A 22,172-nucleotide genomic window follows, 5' to 3' on the forward strand; every position below is an offset into this window, starting at 1 on the left:
TCTTACTCACTGTACAGTCTTGCTGTGTGATGATTACTACAGATGGCCAACAGGTTTTTAGGAATGAACAAATTCCAAATTAACTTTCAGTAGCTAAAGCCTTCTGTTTTATGAGGATTTTTTTTTTTTGAATGAATGAATGAATGAATATTTGCATCAGCCATTGGCTATAGCAATAAAAGAACAATATGATATGCAAAGAATAGAAATACAGTGGTACCTCTGGTTACGTACTTAATTCGTTCCGGAGGTCCGTTCTTAACCTGAAACTGTTCTTAACCTGAAGCACCACTTTAGCTAATGGGGCCTCCTGCTGCTGCCGCGCTGCCGGAGCACAATTTCTGTTCTCATCCTGAAGCGAAGTTCTTAACCCAAGGTACTATTTCTGGGTTAGCAGAGTCTGTAACCTGAAGCGTATGTAACCTGAAGCGTCTGTAACCCGAGGTACCACTGTAAAAAAGTCAGTTATATAGGGTTTTGAATCAGTAGTCAAATAGTGGATCTTACTCTGATTGCCCCAACTAAAATTTATTGCAATGCTGTAGAAAGATTCTGATGTGTCTATTACTTATGCAAAATTGAATTTATAGTCATTGAGGGGGACTTATTTTTATTGCTCTTGAGAGAAGACATTGGGCATTGACTACTGTAGAATGTTGTGACCACGGTGCTTAGCGTCTGTGCTTATCTGACAGTTTAAAGCACATCCTGCTTCTCCTCCGTTTTGTATAAGCTCCTGTTTTGTAATGCCCAGAAGTGATGACTTTTCTTCATCTAAAACTATTGGCCCTCTTCCACTCTGTACCTGGGGCCCTTATCAATGTCTGCACACACACAAAAAGAGGCATATCAGGTCTTGTTGGGAGTCCACATCTTGATCATTGGAGATTGGTAGAAAGTGTGGCAGCAGCATTCTTGGATGAAGGGTGTTTGGTGAGGAGTGTCTGCTGTTCAGGTCATCTGCCTGTGAGCTTCCCTATCCCCTAGGTTTATCTCCCTTTACAGCTCGTGTGTGTGTGTGTGTGTCAGTGTCACAGCACACCCGGCCATTGCAGCATATCCTTGGTGGAAACGTGAGAAACACAGGTTTTTGAAGTAATATGATACCTGGGGTTTTTCTTGCTGTCTTTTTCAGTTGTCTCAGCAACTAGACGGCCTACTAGGGATGTTGTGTGTCGATGTTGCACCAGCAGACGGGACGTCAATTCAGCAAACTCTAAAGCTACTGGAAGAGAAACTGAAAAGTGTTGGTAAGCCCAAACATTGTAGAAACCTCAAAATCTATAAAACAGTGAACAATTGGGAAAAAATAAATTTTAAAGTATGCATTGATGTTTCTCTCACGTTCGTAACTAAGTATAGAGGGCCACAAGTCAGCAATTCATGCAGAAGAGATTGGGTGAGCATGGCAGGCCTTTTCTCAGATGCGCCCCCCCCCTCCCATCCCTTTCGTTCTCTGGGGGATAATTACAATTCCCTTTCTTTTAAAAAACAACAACAGTGCAATGGGGGAGGCACAAGCCTAATTGAATAATTGGATTTGCTTTACAGTTGTTTGGATTTTGGATGCAAACTCTTGGCTTCCTTTTGCAGTTGGCTGAAATACTGTTGGGACATAAAAGTCTTAACAGTACATTTAAATTCCTTTGTATTGCAGCAAGGAAACATCATAAACAGTGTACGTGAATCCCTGAAAAGCCACCTGCTTCCAAGGCTGAAAACTTACGAAGCTGCTTTCGTGTATTAAATTGCATGTAGAGGGAGTCCATGTGTTGAGACTGGACATTGCAGATGGGCAGCCTCTATGCATAGACCTCTTTACATTTTGGACCTCCATGCAGTTGGGGTTCCAGCTCTCTTGGAAGTTGTGCATGTAAAGGTCTGTGCATTTAGGCTTCCCTCTTTCAGACACAAGTGTTCAGTGTTTGAACATTACATTGAGGGTGGAAAAAAACACACCGCATGTCTTCAGCCTGCTGCCCCTTGTGATCATATGGATCCCTTTAGCTTAATTAACAGTTATCATGTGGAGGACGCTTATGATTAAGCTGCATAATATGTCCAGACTTGGAAGATTTGTGCCAGTATTTACAAAGCTTTAAGAAGAAAACTAGGGATGTGGATGGCGCTGTGGTCTAAACCACTGAGCCTCTTGGGCTTGCTGATCAGAAAGTTGGTGGTTCGAATCCCCACGACAAGGTGAGCTCCCGTTGCTCGGTCCCAGCTCCTGACAACCTAGCAGTTCAAAAGCATGCCATTGCAAGTAGATAAACAGGTACTGCTGCGGCTGGAAGGTAAACGGCGTTTCCGTGCGCTGCTCTGGTTTCGGTGTTCTGTTGTGCCAGAAGTGGCTTAGTTATGCTGGCCTCATGACCCGGAAAAATTGTCTGCGGACAAACGCCGGCTCCCTTGGCCTGTAAAGCGAGATGAGTGCTGCAGCCCCAGAGTCGTCTGCGACTGGACTAAACTGTCAGGGGTCCTTTACCTTTACCTTTTAAGAAGAAAACCAATCTCTTTCATTTTGAAAAACACCTGTTAAATGTAAACTGAGATAATGCATACAATAGTCAAATTAAGAAAGAGGGGAAACTTCAAAATCCCTGCTATGTGATAGCAGTTATAAGACTGGAAGGGACACAAATAATTAACATATAAAGCTGCCTTATACTGCGTCAGACAATTGGTCACTGTCTTCCACTGTGTTTCAGTCTTTCTTAGCCCTTAGTATTTCTTTCTTAACTGGTGACACCAGGGTTTCAACCTGGGTCATTCAGCATGCAAGTTGTACGTTTTGCTAGTAAGCTGTGACCTCTCCCCATAATAAATACTAACTTTGTGACTGTAAGAAATTATACTTAAAAAAAAAAATGCAATAGGAAACTTAAACACTAGCTATCTATATGTTTGCACAGTTAGGGTTGACTGGCAGCTTTTGATTGCCAAACTTGCTCATTTTGAAGTCTAGTAAGTTACGTGACATATCATTTATTGAGTGAAATCACTGCAACTAAACTTGCACATGGATGAAGAGAGAATTGGACAGAAATTAATGAGTAGAGGGAATATGTCATTTGTTCACATTTGCACCTGTTTGAGGGTGGGAAATGTACTAGTTCTATGAAACAAAGAATTTGGGTTTTTTGTACCTTAGACTTAGGTCTGCAAGGTTTGCGTGAAAAAGGTCAAAGTCTTCTTGATCAAATATCTAACCAGGCATCTTGGGCTTATGGAAAAGATGTAACCACGGAAAACAAAGAGAATGTTGATCACATCCAGGGAGTGATGGAAGACATGCAGCTCAGGAAGCAAAGGTAATAATTATGCTGCCTAGCAGCCCTGAAAAGTTCCCTCTAGCTGAGAAGTTCTCTTAACTGTGCCATTTTGTGTGAAAATTCTGTATGACTTTAAAATTGCTTTAGTTCACTTGATGCCTTTTGATAACTCAGCAACTGCAGTTGTGGTATTCTTTTTAAAGAGAACATTAAGATGTCATAATGTGCCATATAGTACTGCGCAAAAGACCAAAGGATCAGTCTGAAAACGAATAGAGTTAATCATGAAAGAGAATAACTTAATAATGAACAAAACCCTGATCTGCTTATATCTGAAAAATGAAAAAATGTATTCTTTACAAGTTATGACAAAGAAAATGAACTGAAACCAGTCTTGAAAGTCCTTAGGATTTATCTATCAGATGATTATCTTGTAGTGTTTAAATATTAAATCTTTCTCCCCTGATATTAAGACTCAGAGGCTGCCAATCTCAGTCTCCATTTCCTGCTTCTCTATGAGCAAAACAGGCTCTGCTGCTGCTACTTTGTCTAAACCCCAAGAAATGTCCACTGCAAAAGCCACACAGAGATGGAGGTTGGCTCCCAGCAGAAAATTAAAAGCACAAGAAAATGTCAAACATTAAAAACTTCCCTAAACTGGGCTGCCTTCAGATAGTTGTTTATTTCCTTGACATCTGATGGGAGGGAGTTCCACAGGGAGGGCGCCACCACTGAGAAGGCCCTCTGCCTGGTTCCCTGTAGCTTTGCTTCTCGCAATGAGGGAACCGCCAGAAGGCCCTCGGCGCTGGACCTCAGCGTCCGGGCAGAATGATGGGGGTGGAGACGCTCCTTCAGGTATACTGGGCCGAGGCCGTTTAGGGCTTTAAAGGTCAGCACCAACACTTTGAATTGTGCTCGGAAACGTACTGGGAGCCAATGTAGCTTTTTCAGTACTCATATGTTATATGAGAATAGCAATAGCTAAAAGAAATTATATCCCTTCACAAGGCAATGGTTTAGGGCTTTCCCTCCACCTGCCCTGGATTGTGTGCTATTAATTCATGATAAGTATTTAAGTGACCAAAACTGGATATGGACAATTTTTAAAAGGTCAGTTTTTTGGCGAGAAATGCAGTGTTTTTGTTGGGCCAGAAACCTCAGTTAAACTAGCAGTACTAAATACAATACGATAACAGTACTTACATAGGTATATCAGGTGATACCTAATATTAGTCATACTAAGAATAGACCCATTGAAACCAGTGGACTTATTCAACTACTGTATATTGTAACCCCAGACTATTGCCTATCATGTATGAAGTTGGAGAACTATGTTGGGCAAGAAATAATAGTGCTTATCAAAATTTTGCTGATTTTTCAAACAATTCTTTTCATATATTTATATATTTTCATGGTATGTTGTAGTAATGTTTTTACCCAACCTTAGGGTTGCCATATGTCCAGAATTTCCCAGACATAGCCAAGATTTTTGGCCACTGGAAAAATTGTCTGGGTGGAAAAATCGCTAGATGTGCAGGAAAATCTGGATGAATGGCATGTTGGGAGTGTAGTTTTTGGCAAATTTCCTTAAAAATAACTCAACAACAAGTTTGCCCAAAAAAGCTCAACTTTTTCACTTTTTGAAATATGGCAACCCTACCCAATCTTTAGTGGCACATGAAAGAAAGAAAGAAACAAAGAAACAAAGAGGAATTGTTCATGTGTTGCATCTACGATGGGAGTGATGGGTTGAGTTCTAGGCAATAGTGTTTAGCTTTCTGATCTGATGTGGTTGCTTATTATTCCGGCTTTCACAGATGTGAAGACATGGTAGATGTCAGACGATTGAAGATGCTTCAAATGGTTCAGCTCTTTAAATGTGAAGAGGATGCTGCGCAGGTGAGATTGAGCTGCATATGTATTGTGGCCAGTGTTGTTCATATAAACTTGCTGCAAAGGGAGAGAAAGCGCGTGCCTAGTCAAACAAGTTTTGGAAATTTAATCGTTTTGGGTGTTTGGGCACCCCTGTAAAATACACTGCAGACTTCTTATTACTTATTGAGCACATCTGTGACAGATGGATTGTGTTAGTTTAAATGTTTTCTGTTTTACAGTCTGTTTCTACTCTTCCCTCTAGGCAGTAGAATGGTTAAGTGAATTACTCGATGCTCTACTGAAGACCCATACCCGCCTGGGGGACGATGCTCAAGAAACCAAAATTTTGTTGGAAAAGCATCGGAAATTTGTTGATGTAGCACAGGTATATGAAGGGTTTCTTTCACTGTGTAAGCAGGCTAGGTGGGTCACTAGAAAGCTGCCTCTAAGCCTTCTCATTGATATTTAAAATTAGCATTTTCATTTAGACTATTTGCTGAGCTTGTTTTCTGAGTACAGTTCTGATTGCCAGAAACCTTGGCTAGATCTGACAAGATTATTCTATTGGAACATCCCCTTGGGGACAACCACAGTCCCCCCCCCCCCTCTTAAAGTGTTTTCATGCGTCATAAAATGTACAAGATTGGTTTTGAAATGCTTGAATTCACTTCATATCTGACAAATATGGAGTGGTTACTCCATGTACCCTGGGCAATCCTCTGCATTATTGTTTTTTTAGAAGTTACTTCCCTGATCAGCTATTTGATTTGATAAAGGAACTAGTGTGTCCAGACAAGTAAATGATAAACAATAGGACTACTGTGTCCAAAAGCAAGGGACCAAAGGTTTTGGCATGGTTTTACTAAGCAGATGTTAATTGCTGTGCAGATCCAGAGAAGGGTGTTCCTCTGTTGTTAACTCAGGCCTTTTCAGGGGGGGCACTCTCAGCACCTTAATGACCTTCTGGAAAGGCCCAGCAGGAAGGGGGGGGGGGAGACAGCCATGTTGTTGTTGTTCTTTAGTCGTTTAGTCGTGTCCGACTCTTCGTGACCCCATGGACCAGAGCGCGCCAGGCATTCCTGTCTTCCACTGCCTCCCGCAGTTTGGTCAGACTCATGTTTGTAGCTTCGAGAACACTGTCCAGCCAGCCATAGGGTCCCCTTTTCATGAAAAACAGAACGGGGACAGGAAGTGAAGATGTTTACCCTGTCACTGTGCTCCTTGACTCCTTTGTAGTTCACAGAGAACACAAAGGTGGCAGAATATGGGATCTTTGTGCTGAATATTTGAGACCTAGTCAGGGGTGCAGGCCAGAGAGTCTGGTACTTGCTGTTGTTGTGCAGGCGAGTGGATTTTTTAAAAAAACATGGTGGGCTTAGGGGAGAACGTTCTCTGTTCTCAAAGCACCTGTATGGGTTTGTGCAGCAGGCTCCATCCATAAAAGTGTGTACATCCCCTACCTCCCAAGTCAGTTGTTCAGACCAAGCAAACAAACCCCCAAAGGGTTAGCTTTCTGTTTCCCTCGCCTTTCATCGTTCAGTTGGATTTCCCAAGCAAGGCCATTGCAGTTCGTTCCTGCGTTTGGAAAAGTAGGCCGATGTGTTAATAGTCAAATGAAGTGCAAGAACGCCTTGTGACTTACATTTGAGGTATTTTGTTTCTTGCCGCTGTGTCGCTCTTCTGTAGTTAGATCTGTCCAAGGATTTGAGATTGAAATTTTGCATCTTTCTTCTTTTTCCTTTTTATAGAGTACTTACGATTATGGAAGGCAGTTACTACAGGCTACCGTCGTTTTGTGTCAGTCTCTGCGATGCACTTCTAGGTCCTCAGGAGACACACTTCCAAAGCTGAACAGAGTCTGGAAACAATTCACCATCACTTCCGAAGAGCGAGTAACAAGGCTGGAGATGGCTGTCGCTTTCCATTCAAATGCTGAAAAGGTTAGTTGCTACCAGCTACCAACATACGGATGTTGCTCTGTTGTTTTAAGTGAACTCTGGAAGCAATTTTCTTTTTCTTAATACCACTTTGTTACAGGTTTTGCAAGAATGCCCAGACCAGCCTGAATCTATAAATGACCAGGAACAATTTGATGAGATTGAAGCTGTTGGAAAATCACTTCTGGATAGATTAACAGTACCTGTTGTTTATCCTGATGGGTATGTAGCTTATCCTTAGAATATGATTATTCTAAAATGTTTGAGTTTGCAATACAAGTCAAACAGATTTTACATGAGGGAGACATACAAATACTGTAGCTGAAATATTCAGTTTGGAAAAAGAACAAGTAGTCAGATGCTATAGCAAAAAGTTAAATATTTTTTAAAAATTTATTTCTTTACAATGTTATCAAAAGGTATCTTTAACCGAGATGCACGCTCCTCAATTGCTTCACAGAGTAGAATTAAATGAACAAATGGAATGTTTATTGCTCATAAATTGAAGCTGCTCCAAACAAATCACATTAATTTGAATATGTACTATCAAAGTTTTGAGTCTGGTGTAAAAATAATGGTGGCATAACATCCATATTCATCAGTCAGGTCTGGGACCTCATCCTAAGGCAATTCAGTACTGTACTAGCCAGGTGTAGTGTAAAGTAATTGTGCATGTGTTTTTTAATCAAATTGGTATCCTCTGAGAACAAATCCCATGTGCCTTGCTTGTTTTTTCTTTGTTTTAGTACTGAACAGTACTTTGGGAGCCCCAGTGATATGGCTTCTACAGCTGAACACATTAGAGAGAAGATAAAGCTGGTTTGTTTGAAAAAACAGCAGCTGAGACAACCAGAAGTCTGTACAACAGAGAGCTAATAGTGTCCATTTGCCAGTTCATAAGATGTCTCTACGTTACCCAGCATGTCATCTGCATTCTGCGCCTGCCATAATACTTTAAAACACATTTCTACAGCTGTTATGAAAGAATCCCGTCCTTCTTGAAGTAAAAACTTACTCTACATCTTAACAGTGTATTTCTACCAAGCCATAATTATTTAACATGCTATGAAACCATAGACTTTAAATATTATCAAAAGGAACTGAAAATATTGCACTGAATTCTTCTTTCTCTGAAGCTTTCCCCCCAACCAGTCGGGTGCTTCTTTGCCTAAGCAGCTGATACAAGCTTTGAATGGTGCTAATAAGTACAAGTTCCGCACAGAATAGTAATTCTCTTTATTCTTCAGATGATGTAGTATTTTTAGGCTGTAGGCAAGCTATCTGTTGTTTAGACAGTGGTGACCCTATAGTTATAATTTGTATTACTTTTCAAATGGTCCCTTTTATTGTGCCAATCTACATCCTGCCCATCAAATCTTTGAAATTCATTATAGTTGGTTTCCCCCCCCCCACCCCCTTCCAGTTTGTATGGATAATGTATTGAAAGCTGTTTTGTGCTTAATAAAACCCATCTTTTTAAAATCTTACCATCTTTTATGCAAGCCTGTGTTTCCTAATGTGTAGCAGACCTCCATCTGTAGCGGTGGGAAGGGCAGCCCCCTTCCTTTGCCTTCCAACTTGGGAACAAACATTCCTCCAGTCTGCTTCTCTCTTACAACGTGAAATGAATGTATAGTCTGGATCAGGGGTGGAAAAAAAACATATTAATAGATGAGTCCAGAAGGAAGTAAGCCTCACATTTCTTCTGTTGACTAAATTCAAAAGTTCTGAGCCAAGCAGAAAAGAGAAGGGAGGCGCTTATCACCAATATTGGTGCTCAATTTCCTCCTGCCTTCGTGAGAGGTGTGGCAGAGAATGTACATCTTTCCTATGTACAGCTCTCTGCAGAAAGGGCAGAAGGAGATTTGAATGTTCTAAAAAGAAAAGCTCGAGATATAAGGAAGCAAGTGAAACAATTCAGATAATGAATGATGAGAGGGTTTGTTGGGGTGAGTTTCCCCTCCAACATGTCATTCTCCCCCCCCCCCCCCAGTGTACTAGTGAACATTGCAAGTACGTTCTTTTAGTTAACGTGCTCTTTCCTGAATAAGCTCGTGTTAAATAGGTAGTTGATATGCAGTTTCCCAAATCGATAAATGCTACATATTGTAATAAAAATTTATTACACATAAGGCATAAGATTAAAGCTGATTATGTGTATTTGCTCTTTCAATCTGCAAAAGCCAAATAAAAAAAAAAATTATATTTATGCAGTGTGGGATTTTCAGTGTTTTTTAAAACTCGTAGAAAGGCAAGATTATAGCAGGATGCAGTTTTACATGCCACTGTGTTTTTTTTTAGCTACCATGTGTATAAGATGCTCAAAGTGCTCTATCACCTTGGCTCTTAAAAGGAGCAAAGTTTTATACTAATGCTGCTGCTTTGAAAAGCAGGCTTCAATTTGGGCATTAGGAATGTAGCTCGCATACGACTCCCTTCCTCTCATGTAGTCAAAGTCTGTAGGGGCTACCAAACTGGCTTGGACATGGGAATAGTATTTAGAGGCTCCTTTCCGAAGACACATGGCCTGATAAGATGGGTAGCAATCTGCTCTGAGTGATTTTACACATACATATTATAGGTGGGGGGGGGGCGAGGAGAGTGGGCAGTTCCACACGTAAACATGAATTATTGCACTGATGAAACTAGTTACTTAAAGCTGCACTGGATGCAACCCTTGGTTAAACAATCTCTGTTTAGTCCAAAGTGTGCTGAATTGTACCACTGGCATTATGGAAATTCACTGGTAGTTTCTTGCTTTCCATATTTTCTTTTTCAAGAAAATGGGGAGGGCGCAGATATATGTTGGAAGGTCGCAATCCTTCCCCTTAACAGCTCACGCACAAACACAGACACACCACATCCCTCACCTTACACAGATGCCATTGGAGACGTCACAAGAAATTGGTCAGGAGAGCTTGCAAATGTGAATTTTCCCGCTTGTCTTGATCCTTTGTGGGAAATCAGAAACATCCCCGATGGTAGCCTGCTGAGAGAAGGGAGCTCAGGGTTATGCCTGTCAAAGCTGCCACATCCTCATCCTCCTGTTGCCTCGGGAAACTTTCCTAGGGCTGCAGGGGCAAAAGACATTCTGCACCCCCAGCCTACAGGCTGTCTCATTGGTGGGAGAAAATGCTTTGTACTCCAAGAATGCTGGGCAGAAGGTTCCTGGGGGGCCTTCACAGCTTCAATATCATTTGGAGAGTCTTCTCTCATCGGGGATGTGTAGCCTCACCTGCTCCCTGGTGAGAGAGGAGTTGTGACAGAAGGATGCTAAAAGGGGTTCCTTTTGAGTGTTGCTAGGGCACAGAGCATATCTCCTTGGAGACTGGGCTACAGGAGTAAGCTCCAGCCTGTTCTGCAAAAACAGATGTTCTACTTTCTCCTTGCCCTAGGTATGCCTTTGTAGAGGAGGGTTATCGAGTAGGGAGAGAAGGCAGAGTTGAGCATCATTCATACGTTCAGAGTGAATGCACGGAAAGGTCGCAATCCATTGTGAGTAATAGCTTTGGCCACTTGTGAAGGATCTCACCCTTTCATGGCAAAGAGTGAGAAGCTCATGCATCCCTAAATGTCATTAGACATTTCCCACATACTTCCAGTGAAGCTGTTACCATCATAGGTGCTAGAAATAGTCTTTTTTTAAAAAAAAAAGTCATATGGCATAATAGATCTGGAGCCCTGTGTTTAATTGCTTGCATTGGTTGGAAAGCAGAACAGGTTAATGGTCTCCTGATTTTTTGTTTTCTAGAAAACCTTCATGCATATGTCCATAATCTGTAAGTGATTTCTTCTCTCTCTCTCTCTCTCTCTCTCTCTCTCTCTCTCTCTCTCTTTCTCTCTTTCTCTTTGCTGTACTCAACTAAGCTGCTTACGCATAATTGAAATTGTCAAATCTGTAATGATTCTAGTACAGTCATTGCAGACATAATCTCTCAATGCTCTTTGGCAAGAAAACTATAATTACATTTAATAAATGTAATAAACCGCTACATTTCACTTACTTTTACAGTACATTTATGTAATTGAAAATAAGGTTTACAGTACATTGCAATGGATTGATCTTCTTTCTCTGCTCCCTGTAGAAATTTGTAGAAACTCTACAAATTTGAAGTAGAGTTTAGAAGTTAAAGTTCTTCTTTTAACTCCTTTGGATCAGATTATTGTACTCAAAAGGAAGAATGGTTTTGAGCATGCGGTAACAAGAAACGGCAGCTGCTTTGCCACCTAGCAGGGCTCAGCCGCAAGCAACAGAGGACAAAAACATGACTTTGAAGGCTAATGAATGCACTAAGTTCAAGCTACACAGTTCACTGGGGGTTAGGCACAGAAGCGTGGCAAGGCACTATCTGCTGAGTTTGCCCAGTGCGCACATCTCTGACCTAGCCTAGTTTCATCTCTCTTGAAAGAGAGTAACATTTGCACCACTGTGGTAAGACATTTCAGGGGCAATTATTAGTCTTCTGTAACAAGAACAAAGACATCTATTATAAGTTGCTTTGGGTTACCTTAGTAAATGAAGACCAATGCATTTTTAAAGTCCTGTGGCATTTGTCTTTGAGTGTGAGGCACGGAGTGGAATCTCCCCCCCCCCCCATTTGTGGGAGGGAATATATATTTGAGTCATCTGTGCCTGCAATCCTCCTACCAGTAGCTCAGATGTAAAAGGATGTTGTGAGTGGTGTCTAGCTCTTCTATGTGGAGGAAGCTTATGGCTTCATCTTGAACATGTATTTAGGGGTTTAGCCTGTCCGGCCTACTTTAAAAGAGACGCCAAATCAAAACACTTCGAAGACTGGTGGGGTGAGCACACACAGAAATACTGAAGGCAAACATCATTTAATGACATTTGAAGCCCAGGAGGACTTTTGCTCTTGCCAAATGCCATTTCCATTTCAAGCGCTAGAATAGAAAACATTTGGGAGGCACTTACGTCTAACTTCCAGGGGGTGGTACTGCTCTGGAAGGAAGAAGGCAGAAGCAGCGTTGGGTCACTTTTGTCCTTGGTCCTTATTGGCTTATTTAGCTATGACTGCCTTCTGCAAAACAAGAAAACTTCAATAGTATTTATCCGATTGCTAGCCTTTCCTTACATCAACAATTAAGTATATGGATGTGACGGTCCTGTAGCAGTGCTTACTTGTAAATTTATAAGCGACAGGTACCAGAGACTTATTTCCAGATGTTAAACAACCATTTACTCCATCACAACTAGAGAAGCCATGTAGAGGCAAGTTGCTGCTATCATTCGCAAAACCGTAGTGCTGCAGCCCAGAGTGTGTGGAATAATAATAAAATTTTTTATTTATATCCCGCCCTCCCCAGCCGAAGCTGGGCTCAGGGCGGCTAACAACAATCAAAATAATCCAACATTCTAAAAAATTCATTATAAAATTAAAATCAAATTGATGGCAACCATTAAGCAAAATTCTGTGCAGATTGCCAGAGGAGGGGGTCAGGCTGCGCCTTGGCCAAAGGCCTGGTGGAACAGCTCTGTCTTGCAGGCCCTGCGGAAAGATGTCAGGTCCCGCAGGGCCCTAGTCTTTTGTGACAGAACGTTCCACCAGATTGGAGCCGCGGCCGAGAAAGCCCTGGCTCTAGTTGAGGCCAGCCTAACCTCTCTGTGGCCTGGGATCTTCAGGATGTTTTTATTTGCAGACCGTAAATTTCTCTGTGGGACATACCAGGAGAGGCGGTCCCGTAGGTACGAGGGTCCTAGGCCGTATAGGGCTTTAAAGGTTAAAACCAGCACCTTAAACCTGATCCTGTACTCCACCGGGAGCCAGTGCAGCTGGTATAGTACCGGATGAATATGATCTCGCAGCGAAGACCTCATAAGGAGTCTCGCCACGGCATTCTGCACCCGCTGGAGTTTCTGGGTCAGTCTCAAGGGCAGCCCCACGTAGAGCGAGTTACAATAATCCAGTCTGGAGGTGACCGTCACGTGGATCACAGTGGCTAGGTCAGGGCGAGAGAGAAAAGGAGCCAACTGCTTAGCTTGGCGGAGATGAAAAAATGCCGCCTTTGTTATAGCTGTAATCTGCGCCTCCATACAGAGGGAGGTATCGAAGATTACACCCAAACTCTTAACGGACGATGCTGGAACTAATTGCACCCCCACAAGAGATGGGAGTTGCCCCCTCAATCCCATATCGCCCCGTCCCAGCCAGAGGACCTCTGTCTTCAAAGGATTTAACTTCAACTGGCTCCCACGTAACCATCCAGCCACAGCTTCCAGACATCTGGTCAGTGTGTCTGGGGCCGAGTCAGGATGGCCATCCATCAACAGATAGAGTTGGGTGTCATTGGCATACTGATGGCAACCCAGCCCAAAACTCCGGACAAGCTGGGCGAGGGGGCGCATAAAGATGTTAAAAAGCATCGGGGAGAGAATCGCACCCTGAGGCACTCCACACACCAAGGAGTGGCGCGATGACAATTCCCCCCCAAGCGCCACCCTCTGTCCCCGACCAGAGAGAAACGAGCGCAGCCATTGAAGGACTGTGCCCTGGATCCCCACGTCGGCAAGGCGGTGGTCCAGGAGTTCGTGATCGACCATGTTGAAGGCTGCTGACAGGTCTAGAAGAATCAGCAGCCCCGACCCGCCTCGATCCAGCTGCCTGCGGAGATCATCTGTTAGGGTGACCAGAGCCATCTCGGTCCCATGACCAGCGCGGAAGCCGGACTGGAATGGATCCAGAGCCGATGTTTCATCCAGAAACCTACCAAGCTGTTCAGCAACCGCTCTCTCAATCACCTTACCCAGGAATGGAAGATTCAAAACCGGGCGGTAATTGGATAGATCTAAGGGATCTAATGATGTTTTCTTTAAGAGCGGATGCACCACTGCCTCCTTCAGTTCCCCTGGGAATATCCCGGTGCCAAGGGACAAATTGATGATATCACCCAGGGGGACCCGCACCTCGTCTGGGCACGCTCTAATCAGCCAAGACGGACACGGGTCAAGAGGACAGGTGGTGGGCTTTCCAGCTCGGATGAGTCTGTCCACATCGGCTGGGGATATCCTGTCAAAGTGGTCCAATACTGGACCCGAGGACAGTCGAGGGGCCTCCAGTTCCTTTATTGTATCCAAATTGGCAGGGAGGTCATGGCGGAGCAACAGGACCTTCTCCGCAAAAAAGTTCGCAAATGCCTCACAGCTGTGTGTCAAATTGTTATTTAAATTTGGCTGTCCTTCAAGGGACGTTAAAGACCTAATTATACTAAATAATTGCACCGGGCGAGAGCTAGCAGAGGCAATGGAGGCCGAGAGTAGGACTTCTTAGCGGCCTTCACTGCCATCTCGTAGGTTTTCATAAAAACCCTATAAGATGTTCTTGAGGCTCCGTCACGGGCACCCCGCCATACTCGCTCTAGCCGTCTGAGGTCCCGCTTCATTTTCCGAAGCTCCTCGGTAAACCAGGGAGCCCGGTTTCTGCGGGGTCGCAGAGGGCGCCTAGGTGCGATCTCATCGATGGCTGCTAGGAGCTGGATATTCCAGCCCTCAACAAGCTCAGTCAATGAGTCGCCAGGGGGAGCAAGGTCCCGCAAGGCCTGACGGAATCTATCAGGGTCCATCAGCCTCTGCGGGCGAGCCCAAATTGGCATGATCACATCTATACCGGCCCCAAAGATCAAATCCAGCGTGTGGCCTGCTTGATGTGTGGGGCCTGAAACAAACTGGGAGAGCCCTATTGTTGCCATGGAAGACACCAGGTCCAGAGCCTGTGAGGAGGGAATGGCATCAGCATGGAAGTCCCCCAATACCAATAGGTTAGGGAACTCCAAGGCCCAGCCGGCCACCGCCTCCAGCAGGCCTGACAGGGTGGCTGCTGGTGCGCTAGGTGGCCGGTACACCAGCCAGACAGCCAAGCTCTCCTCGGAGCCCCACACTAGGCCAACACATTCAATGCCGGGGATCGATGGCGATGGTAGAGCCCTGAAAGAACAATCTTCCCGGATTAATAATGTCCGTGACTGGTGGAGGACGGAGAAACCCGGGGGCGCCATCTCTCGTAAGGTAACAGTTTCCCCTTTGCGCACCCAGGTCTCTGTCACACAAGCCAGGTCGACCCCCTGCGAGATGATGAAATCTCGCAGGGTGGTGGTTTTGTTGCCTATAGACCTGACATTGCACAACACCAGTGACGGAGGTGAGTAATCCTTGCTCACCCTACCCTCGTCTCTCGGGATGGGGCGCAGATTGGAAGGGGTACGAGCATATCCGTATCTCGATCCCCTTCGCCTATGACATCTGCCCCCACCGCCATACCTCCCTCACCCCACTACAGTAGCAATCCCAAGCCTCAAACCAACCTCCATTTACAAAATAGAAAAACAAATCAAACCAAAAACAATTGTACCAAACAAAACAAATCCCCACCCCACTCACTATCCAACCCCAAACCAACGTAAAATAGAACAAAATAAAAATACATCAATACAAACCACCGTTCACGGTGGTACAACAAAGTAAAAAGTAAAAAGCAATGGAGGAATAGTGTCTCTCCTTTGATCTCTCTTTTAAATGTTATATTTTATTTTGCGTATGTGCCTAGAAGGACACATTTCTAAACATCTTAATACACAAGTCAATCTTTTAAAAAAAGAGCACTTAAGTGTCGTCCCCCCCTTAAATCTAGCCACAGGGCCAGTACTTTTTTCCTGGGGTTATGCTAAACATTTTGTGAATCTTGGTACTTTTGTCCATTTACTGTATTTATTTCCCCCAATGTGAACTATAAAATGGGTGATTTTCTTGAATCAAAATGAGAGTACCCCTAAACATTTTTTTTAGAAAGCACTGCATATGACTAATATATCAAAGTTTCCAGTCCAGCCATCCTTTAAGATAATAGAATCATATAGCTGGAGGCATCCTGAGAATGATCTAGTCAACCCCGCTGCAACCTTGACATTATCAGCAACGCGCTCTAACCAACCGAGTTATCATGCTTTATTGTCCAGTGCTTTATTAAAAATTAAAAACCATATAAACACTGGCATAACAACCCATTATAGAATCACAGAATTATAGAGTTGGAAGGGACCACAAGGGTCATCTAGTCCAACCCCCTGCAATGCAGGAATCTCTTGCCCAATGTGGGGCTCACACCCATGACCCTGAGATTAAGAGTCTTATGCTCTACCAATTGACCTTTTCCAGGTCTAGTATGGACCACAGTACTGGAGTGTGTGTGTGTAGGGTTGGCCATACAGTTATTTTACAGATTAGACTGTGCTTGATCTTTCTTTTTATGGCCACAGACATGCGATTTCCCAATTTCAATGCCTTGCCCATTATTTGAATATTACACCCCAACAATGCTTTTTGCTACAGTCAGTTAATAGCCTGTTTCGTCTTCCTTGAAATGTTCTAAATTGGGGGTTGGCTACTTGGCTATCCACACGTTGACTCGGCCATCTGGTCCCCACGCCACCGACCCTCCTGTTTCAAGCTTCCTTAAAACACCTTGGAGGGAGGGATGGAAGGCTGTGCAAATGATGAGCGGGTAAATTATCCTCCCATTGCTATGTGCTGGTCTTTTTCTTCATGCCTAGGATGCAGTCAACCAGCACTCTCCATGTCCCACCTTCTATAGCAGCATGCCCACGTACACCCACCTGGACGGTCCTAAAAAAGATTGTTAAGCATCTAAGCTTATCACCCAGAACTACAGCATCCGGGTCCACCTCACCATTCAGAAAGGCAGTTTCGTGCATTAAAATTTTGTAGCTAAGAACGGATGTCTGAACAAGAGAAAACACAGAAATGCAGTTCACTTATGGAAATTATGTATATAAATTGCGGGTTTTGCCAGCCAGAACAAATTACGATTAATGTATGTCCAAATGACAAGTGATTGTGGTGTCTGCACACGGCCCCGAACCCAGAAGTGACCCAGAAATGTCATGAAATACGTCACAAAAATGGTGGAATAGGAGTAGGGCAGAATGGGGTGCTCGTACACACACCACCGATGCACATGGGTTGGGAAGGGAATCCCTGTGCAAAATGGTCATTGACTGTATATAAACACAAGGGACATCCATCTTTTCATGTTTACTGTTCCTGTATACAGTTTTGTAGGCAAACATATAAATATAAAGATATAAAACATATGTGAAGAATCCTTCAGCAGTTGAATGCACAGCATTCTAGATCCCAAGGTGCATAGTGAAAATATATAGACCCTCAACAGATAGACAACACTTGTCGGTCTGAATTTATTTTCCATGGTCCTCTGGTGGTGAAAATACCAAATGTCATGAGCTTGTGGGGATTAGCGTCTTGCAGTGGAGACTTACAGTCTCCGGAAATGTGTGTAAAAATAAGTAATGTACAAAAATAAAAGCAAGGAGCCTTAATCCCTTCTTTCCCTATTTCTGGCCTTGCTGGGAGTTTGGGTTCTATGTTGCCGACTTGACATTCTGTCTTGGACGCAATCTTTTGCAGGTAAGAAACCTTTCATTTTGTGCTACCTCCCACTGTCCCAGTGATTTAATGTATTCCAAAACGTGAACACTGCAAGTATGTTCACTCAGCAGTAAATCTCAGGGAGTGCAATTGGGCTTGCTCTCAGGTAAGTGGCTATAGCATTGCAACCTTAAACCAATTTATGTGGCTGAAAAATGCATTTATTTTTGTGCAATTCAAGCATGTTTATGTGCAAAATATATATTCTACATTACCAAGAGATAAAGTTGTGGAAACTGCCAAAATGCAACCACAACAATTTAACCATAGTGGAAAATTCAGACTTTTACAAATGGAAGTTATGCCCCATAAACTTTTACTGAGAGACTTCTTAGCAGTCTGGGGAGAATTTGGTATTGAGAGTTATTTTCAGTGTAAGTCAGAAGAAAGCAGTAAAAAAGCAGCCCTTCCAGCGTGCTGAAAGCAAAAATCACCAGAATTTGTGTGCTTTTAATGCCACGCTTTCCTTTATTCATATTCCCTCTGCTACAGCACTCCTAAAAATATATTTGGGGGGGAAACCACAAAAACGTATGATGTGAAATTCAGGGATTTTTAAAACACCAATTTCTTGCTGTATGCAGCCTAAGCACTTAAGTTTGTTGATTTCACATTCTCTCTGTCTTGGCAAGGGTTATAAATACTGGATCTGTGACAACATATCCCGAGTATCGCTACTGACTTTCCAAGCATGCACGGATTGCAGTTGATCCTCATTCCTAACTGGACAGAGCTGGGCAGTATGGAAAATCCTTGCATTTGTCATTCATGTTTCATAACAAATGCAGAGAGGAATTAATCCACAGAATGCAAGTTTCATTTCTGCCCACTCATTCTATTTGTGGCAATTAAGGGTAACGAGTGGGTGGGTGGGCTCAGGATCCTGCTGCCTCCAGAGACGGGTTGAGTCAGCAGCAGTGGCCAACACAAGCAGCCGCTCCTGACATTTTTGTTTTGTTTCCCTCAGAATGCCTAACCACACAGTAAGTCCAGGCACCTGAATGGAAACGACAGCTGCTGGACACAAAAAAACTTAGTCACTACCGGGGGGGGGGGGGGAGGAGAAGTTTTTGAAAGGAGAAAAATAGACCAGAAGAAGAAAAAACATAAGCAACCAAAATACCTATAGTATACCCACCAAAATACCCATAGTCATAAAAAAGCAAAACATACATAAATATGTAAATACATAAAAATGTCAAAATATTTTTTTTAGTCAGACCCAGGGCCGGATTTAGGTTTGATGAGGCCATAAGCTACTGAAGGTAATGGGGCCCTTTATATATCCAGCTGTCCTTTGTCAACAACAAATTGTCGCTGTTTTTTGTGCTGAATATATGCTATATGGTCATTTATGGACCTAATAGGTATCTAAAGCCATTTGCACATGCAGAATGTAGGCACCCTATATATAGAAATGAGTAAACCAGTGATAGTTTAGGGAGCAGGCTAGCATGACTTACATCACAGGAGCCTGCACAATACAAAACACACTTGCTGTATGTAGGTTTTATTTTATTTGTTTTTTTATCTTATATTTTGGAAATGTACATCCAGTTTTTCCCCCCTTTAAATTTTTTTGGGGGCCCTAAGCTATAGCTTGTTTAGCTTATACGTAAATCCGGCACTGGTCAGACCAGTGGTCCACTGGGCTCAATACTGCCAACACTGACTTAGCAGCAAATCACCTGGATAATAACCTAAAATGGGCCTGCTGGATCCGACCAAAGGCCCATCTTAGTCCAGCATCTTGTTCTTGCAGTGGTCGACTAGATGCCTCTGGGAAGCCTGCAGCACACAGGATTTGAGGGGGGAAAACTGAGGGGAAGCGTTGGGCTCGCCTCAATTTATTCCTCATGGGGTGCGGGAAACGCTCCTGGGGGATCCCTGGAACCAGGCCTGCCTGCCAAAGGCCAATCTGCAGGCAGGCCTGCAGACCTCGCCAACCTGCTGCTGCAATGCCACCTGACCGTTTAAGGTAAGCGCACTTGAGCAGCATTTTCTGTCCACCTGAGATTCCCAGCAACAGGTATCCAGAGGTCTTTCCCAGTCCTAGCTGGAGTGGCTCATGTTCTCCTGTGCTGTCCCCTTTATAAAGATCTGAGGAATGAGATCATCACCACACTCTTACTTACCATCCCAGGCCGCCCATCTGCGGCCACATTGTTCTTCCTTTTATCAGACCAAAATGATCAGACAACAGCAAAGGTTTCTAGGTTTATCGAGGGTGCAATGAGATGAAGGGCCACTATGTGAATGATAATCTTGGTCATTTGAATGCCCTTTTTACCCATTGTTGTCTTTTTAATTGTATATATTGCTTGTTTCATGTTGCTATGTTGGCTAATGCGAATAAAGTTTATCTATCTACCCTAGCTGGAGCTGCTGGGATGGAATCTGGGATGCTTCTGCATACTAAGCAGAAGTTGTACCCCTGAGCTACAGCCCTTGCCCTACTCGGATCAGGCGAAAAGGCCCGTCTACTCCTGCCTCCTGTTCTTGCAGCAGCCAGTCAGGTGCCTGGGGGGAGCTAACAAGGAGGTGCTGAAGGCAAATGTCACCCCTTTCCCGCACAGGGTAGTCGCTGCAGCCCCTCGAACATTTCATTTGCTCTTTTCCGAACCATCTCCGGCTCTAAAATACGCCTTTCTGAGCTGAGGCGCCCAGCACACCACACAATATGGCAGTCCCGGTTGCACCATGGATTTGTATAACGATATTGGCAGTTTTATTTTGAATTCTTAATGGTGCTTAATATGGAATTCGCCTTTTTCACAGCTGCTGCACGTATTTAAGTAGGGCCCCAAGCTGGGGGGAGGGGGGAGTGCACACCCTTATTGCTTGCTAGAAATCCTTTGCAAAATATTGCTTATCTTTTAAGAGAAGGAGGTAGGGAGAGTGGGAGGGGGAAACCCTGCTCATACACTTGTAGTCAACTTCACACACTGAAGATTTTTAAAATAAAAAAAATCCTTCCAGTAGCACCTTAAAGACCAACTAAGTTAGTTCTTGGTATGAGCTTTCGTGTGCATGCACACTTCTTCAGATACACTGAAACAGAAGTTGCCAGATCCTTCTATATAGTGAGAAGGTGGGGAGGGTATTACTCAGAAGGGTGGTGGGAATGGGAGATTGGCAGATAGCTGAGATGAGCCTGTTGATGACTCTTAACGACTGTAATAGGTCTTACAGGAAAAGGCAAGGGGTGAGAAGGTGAGAAATGGCAAGTCATGTATAATGAGATAAGAATCCAATGTCTTTGTTCAGACCAGGTCTCTCCATGGTCTCATCCAAAGACATTGGATCTCCAATATCTGAAGAAGTGTGCATGCACACGAAAGCTCATACCAAGGACTAACTTAGTTGGTCTTTAAGGTGCTACTGGAAGGAATTTTTTTTATTTTGACTATGGCAGACCAACACGGCTACCTATCTGTAACTGAAGTTTTTTAGTTCTGTTTGATGTCCTCACATTTTTGGCGTGCCGCAAATCCCTACTTGCCTTTATCCTCTGCTCCATAGGAAGCTGCCTTATCAAACCATTGGCCGATATAGCTCAGCAGAAGCTACATGGTCTAGTGGCAGCAGCTGTCCAGAGTTTTGGGCAGGGGTTTTTCTTACTCTTATATCTGGAGATGTTGGGGACTGAACCTGGGCCACGTCCACATTACAGCAAAAGGAAAAAGAGGAAACGCCTCTCCAAAAAGAGAGAGAGTACAATAAGGCAGCAAAAGGAAGAGAAATTTCACAAGGATTTTGGGATGGGTTTCTGGAACCGTGTGCAGAATAATTTATGAGCCCCAAAGCTGCAGGAGACACATCACATAGAATGGAATTCTTATTTTTTCCTCTTTCTTTCCCCCTCTCATTTGCTTTATCATATTGGGATCTGTTTAAGTATTTATAATTGGGGAAGGGTAGTATCTTTAGCTGGGCAGAGCGAGAGAGATTTGTACAGCACATTTTCTTTCTTTCTTTCTTTCTTTCTTTCTTTCTTTCTTTCTTTCTTTCTTTCTTTCTTTCCTTCCTTCCTTCCTTCCTTCCTTCCTTCCTTCCTTCCTTCCTTCCTTCCTTCCTTCCTTCCTTCCTTCCTTCCCAATCCATTAGAACCCAATTATATTAATTTAAAGACTACCAGCTTTTAGTACAGTTCCATGCGGCAGGTTCAATACATGTGCACAGCAACAGATAATCACTATCATATATGAAGAACAAAAGTTTAGGCAGTTAAAGGGAAAGGGTTCTGCAGAAGCAGAAAGCAGGCGATAAAACTAAGATGACCTAGGTAATGTATTAAGTCTGAGTTCCCCAAAGCTTGTTTCAACAAAATGGTTTAGGTTAGGGGAAAACACTATGGAAAACACTTGTTGAGAATTCAGGCTGGAAAGTACAGCACTTTCTTCATATACAGAATAGGGTGGTCCTGCATCCTATGTTACAGTGGGCATTCCCCTTTTGAAAGCATCCTCTGTTTGAAGGGCTATCTGGTCCAGAGATAAAACCACCAGCATCCCCTCTCAACTCACAGATAGAGGGTCAGAAGCCAGAGTTTAAAGTTTAGTATAATGTGACCGAGAAATACGAGCTGCAGGCTGTAAAGGCAGAGAGGCA

General features: G+C 43.5%; 1 protein-coding gene and 2 long non-coding RNA genes across 5 annotated transcripts in view; 2 read left to right on the forward strand and 1 right to left on the reverse strand.

Moving 5' to 3' along the window:
- The window catches only part of SESTD1 (SEC14 and spectrin domain containing 1), a 56,160-nt gene extending 47,589 nt beyond the window's left edge, over positions 1–8,571 (forward strand). For all 3 annotated transcript variants that reach the window (XM_081168117.1, XM_081168115.1, XM_081168116.1), the window contains exons 13-19: positions 1,136–1,250; positions 3,152–3,311; positions 5,090–5,171; positions 5,410–5,532; positions 6,896–7,087; positions 7,185–7,306; positions 7,831–8,571. In XM_081168117.1, the coding sequence (XP_081024243.1) occupies positions 1,136–1,250; positions 3,152–3,311; positions 5,090–5,171; positions 5,410–5,532; positions 6,896–7,087; positions 7,185–7,306; positions 7,831–7,960 (924 nt within the window). In that variant the 3' untranslated portion in view covers positions 7,961–8,571. The remainder of the gene's footprint in view (positions 1–1,135; positions 1,251–3,151; positions 3,312–5,089; positions 5,172–5,409; positions 5,533–6,895; positions 7,088–7,184; positions 7,307–7,830) is intronic.
- LOC308582217 overlaps positions 1–10,724 on the forward strand; it is an 82,909-nt gene extending 72,185 nt beyond the window's left edge. Inside the window, exon 2 of the long non-coding RNA XR_014005559.1 lies at positions 8,978–10,724. This is a non-coding gene — a long non-coding RNA (uncharacterized lncRNA). The remainder of the gene's footprint in view (positions 1–8,977) is intronic.
- Positions 9,955–20,023, reverse strand: LOC308582214. The gene is made up of 3 exons (XR_014005558.1): positions 19,697–20,023; positions 12,018–12,123; positions 9,955–10,073 (listed from the first exon to the last, which is right to left on the reverse strand). It is a non-coding gene; the product is annotated as an uncharacterized lncRNA (long non-coding RNA).
- Positions 20,024–22,172: the final 2,149 nt, after the last annotated feature.

This window comes from Podarcis bocagei, assembly GCF_964188305.1.
Source record: "Podarcis bocagei genome assembly, chromosome: 1".
In the NCBI taxonomy this organism is placed as follows: domain Eukaryota; kingdom Metazoa; phylum Chordata; class Lepidosauria; order Squamata; family Lacertidae; genus Podarcis; species Podarcis bocagei.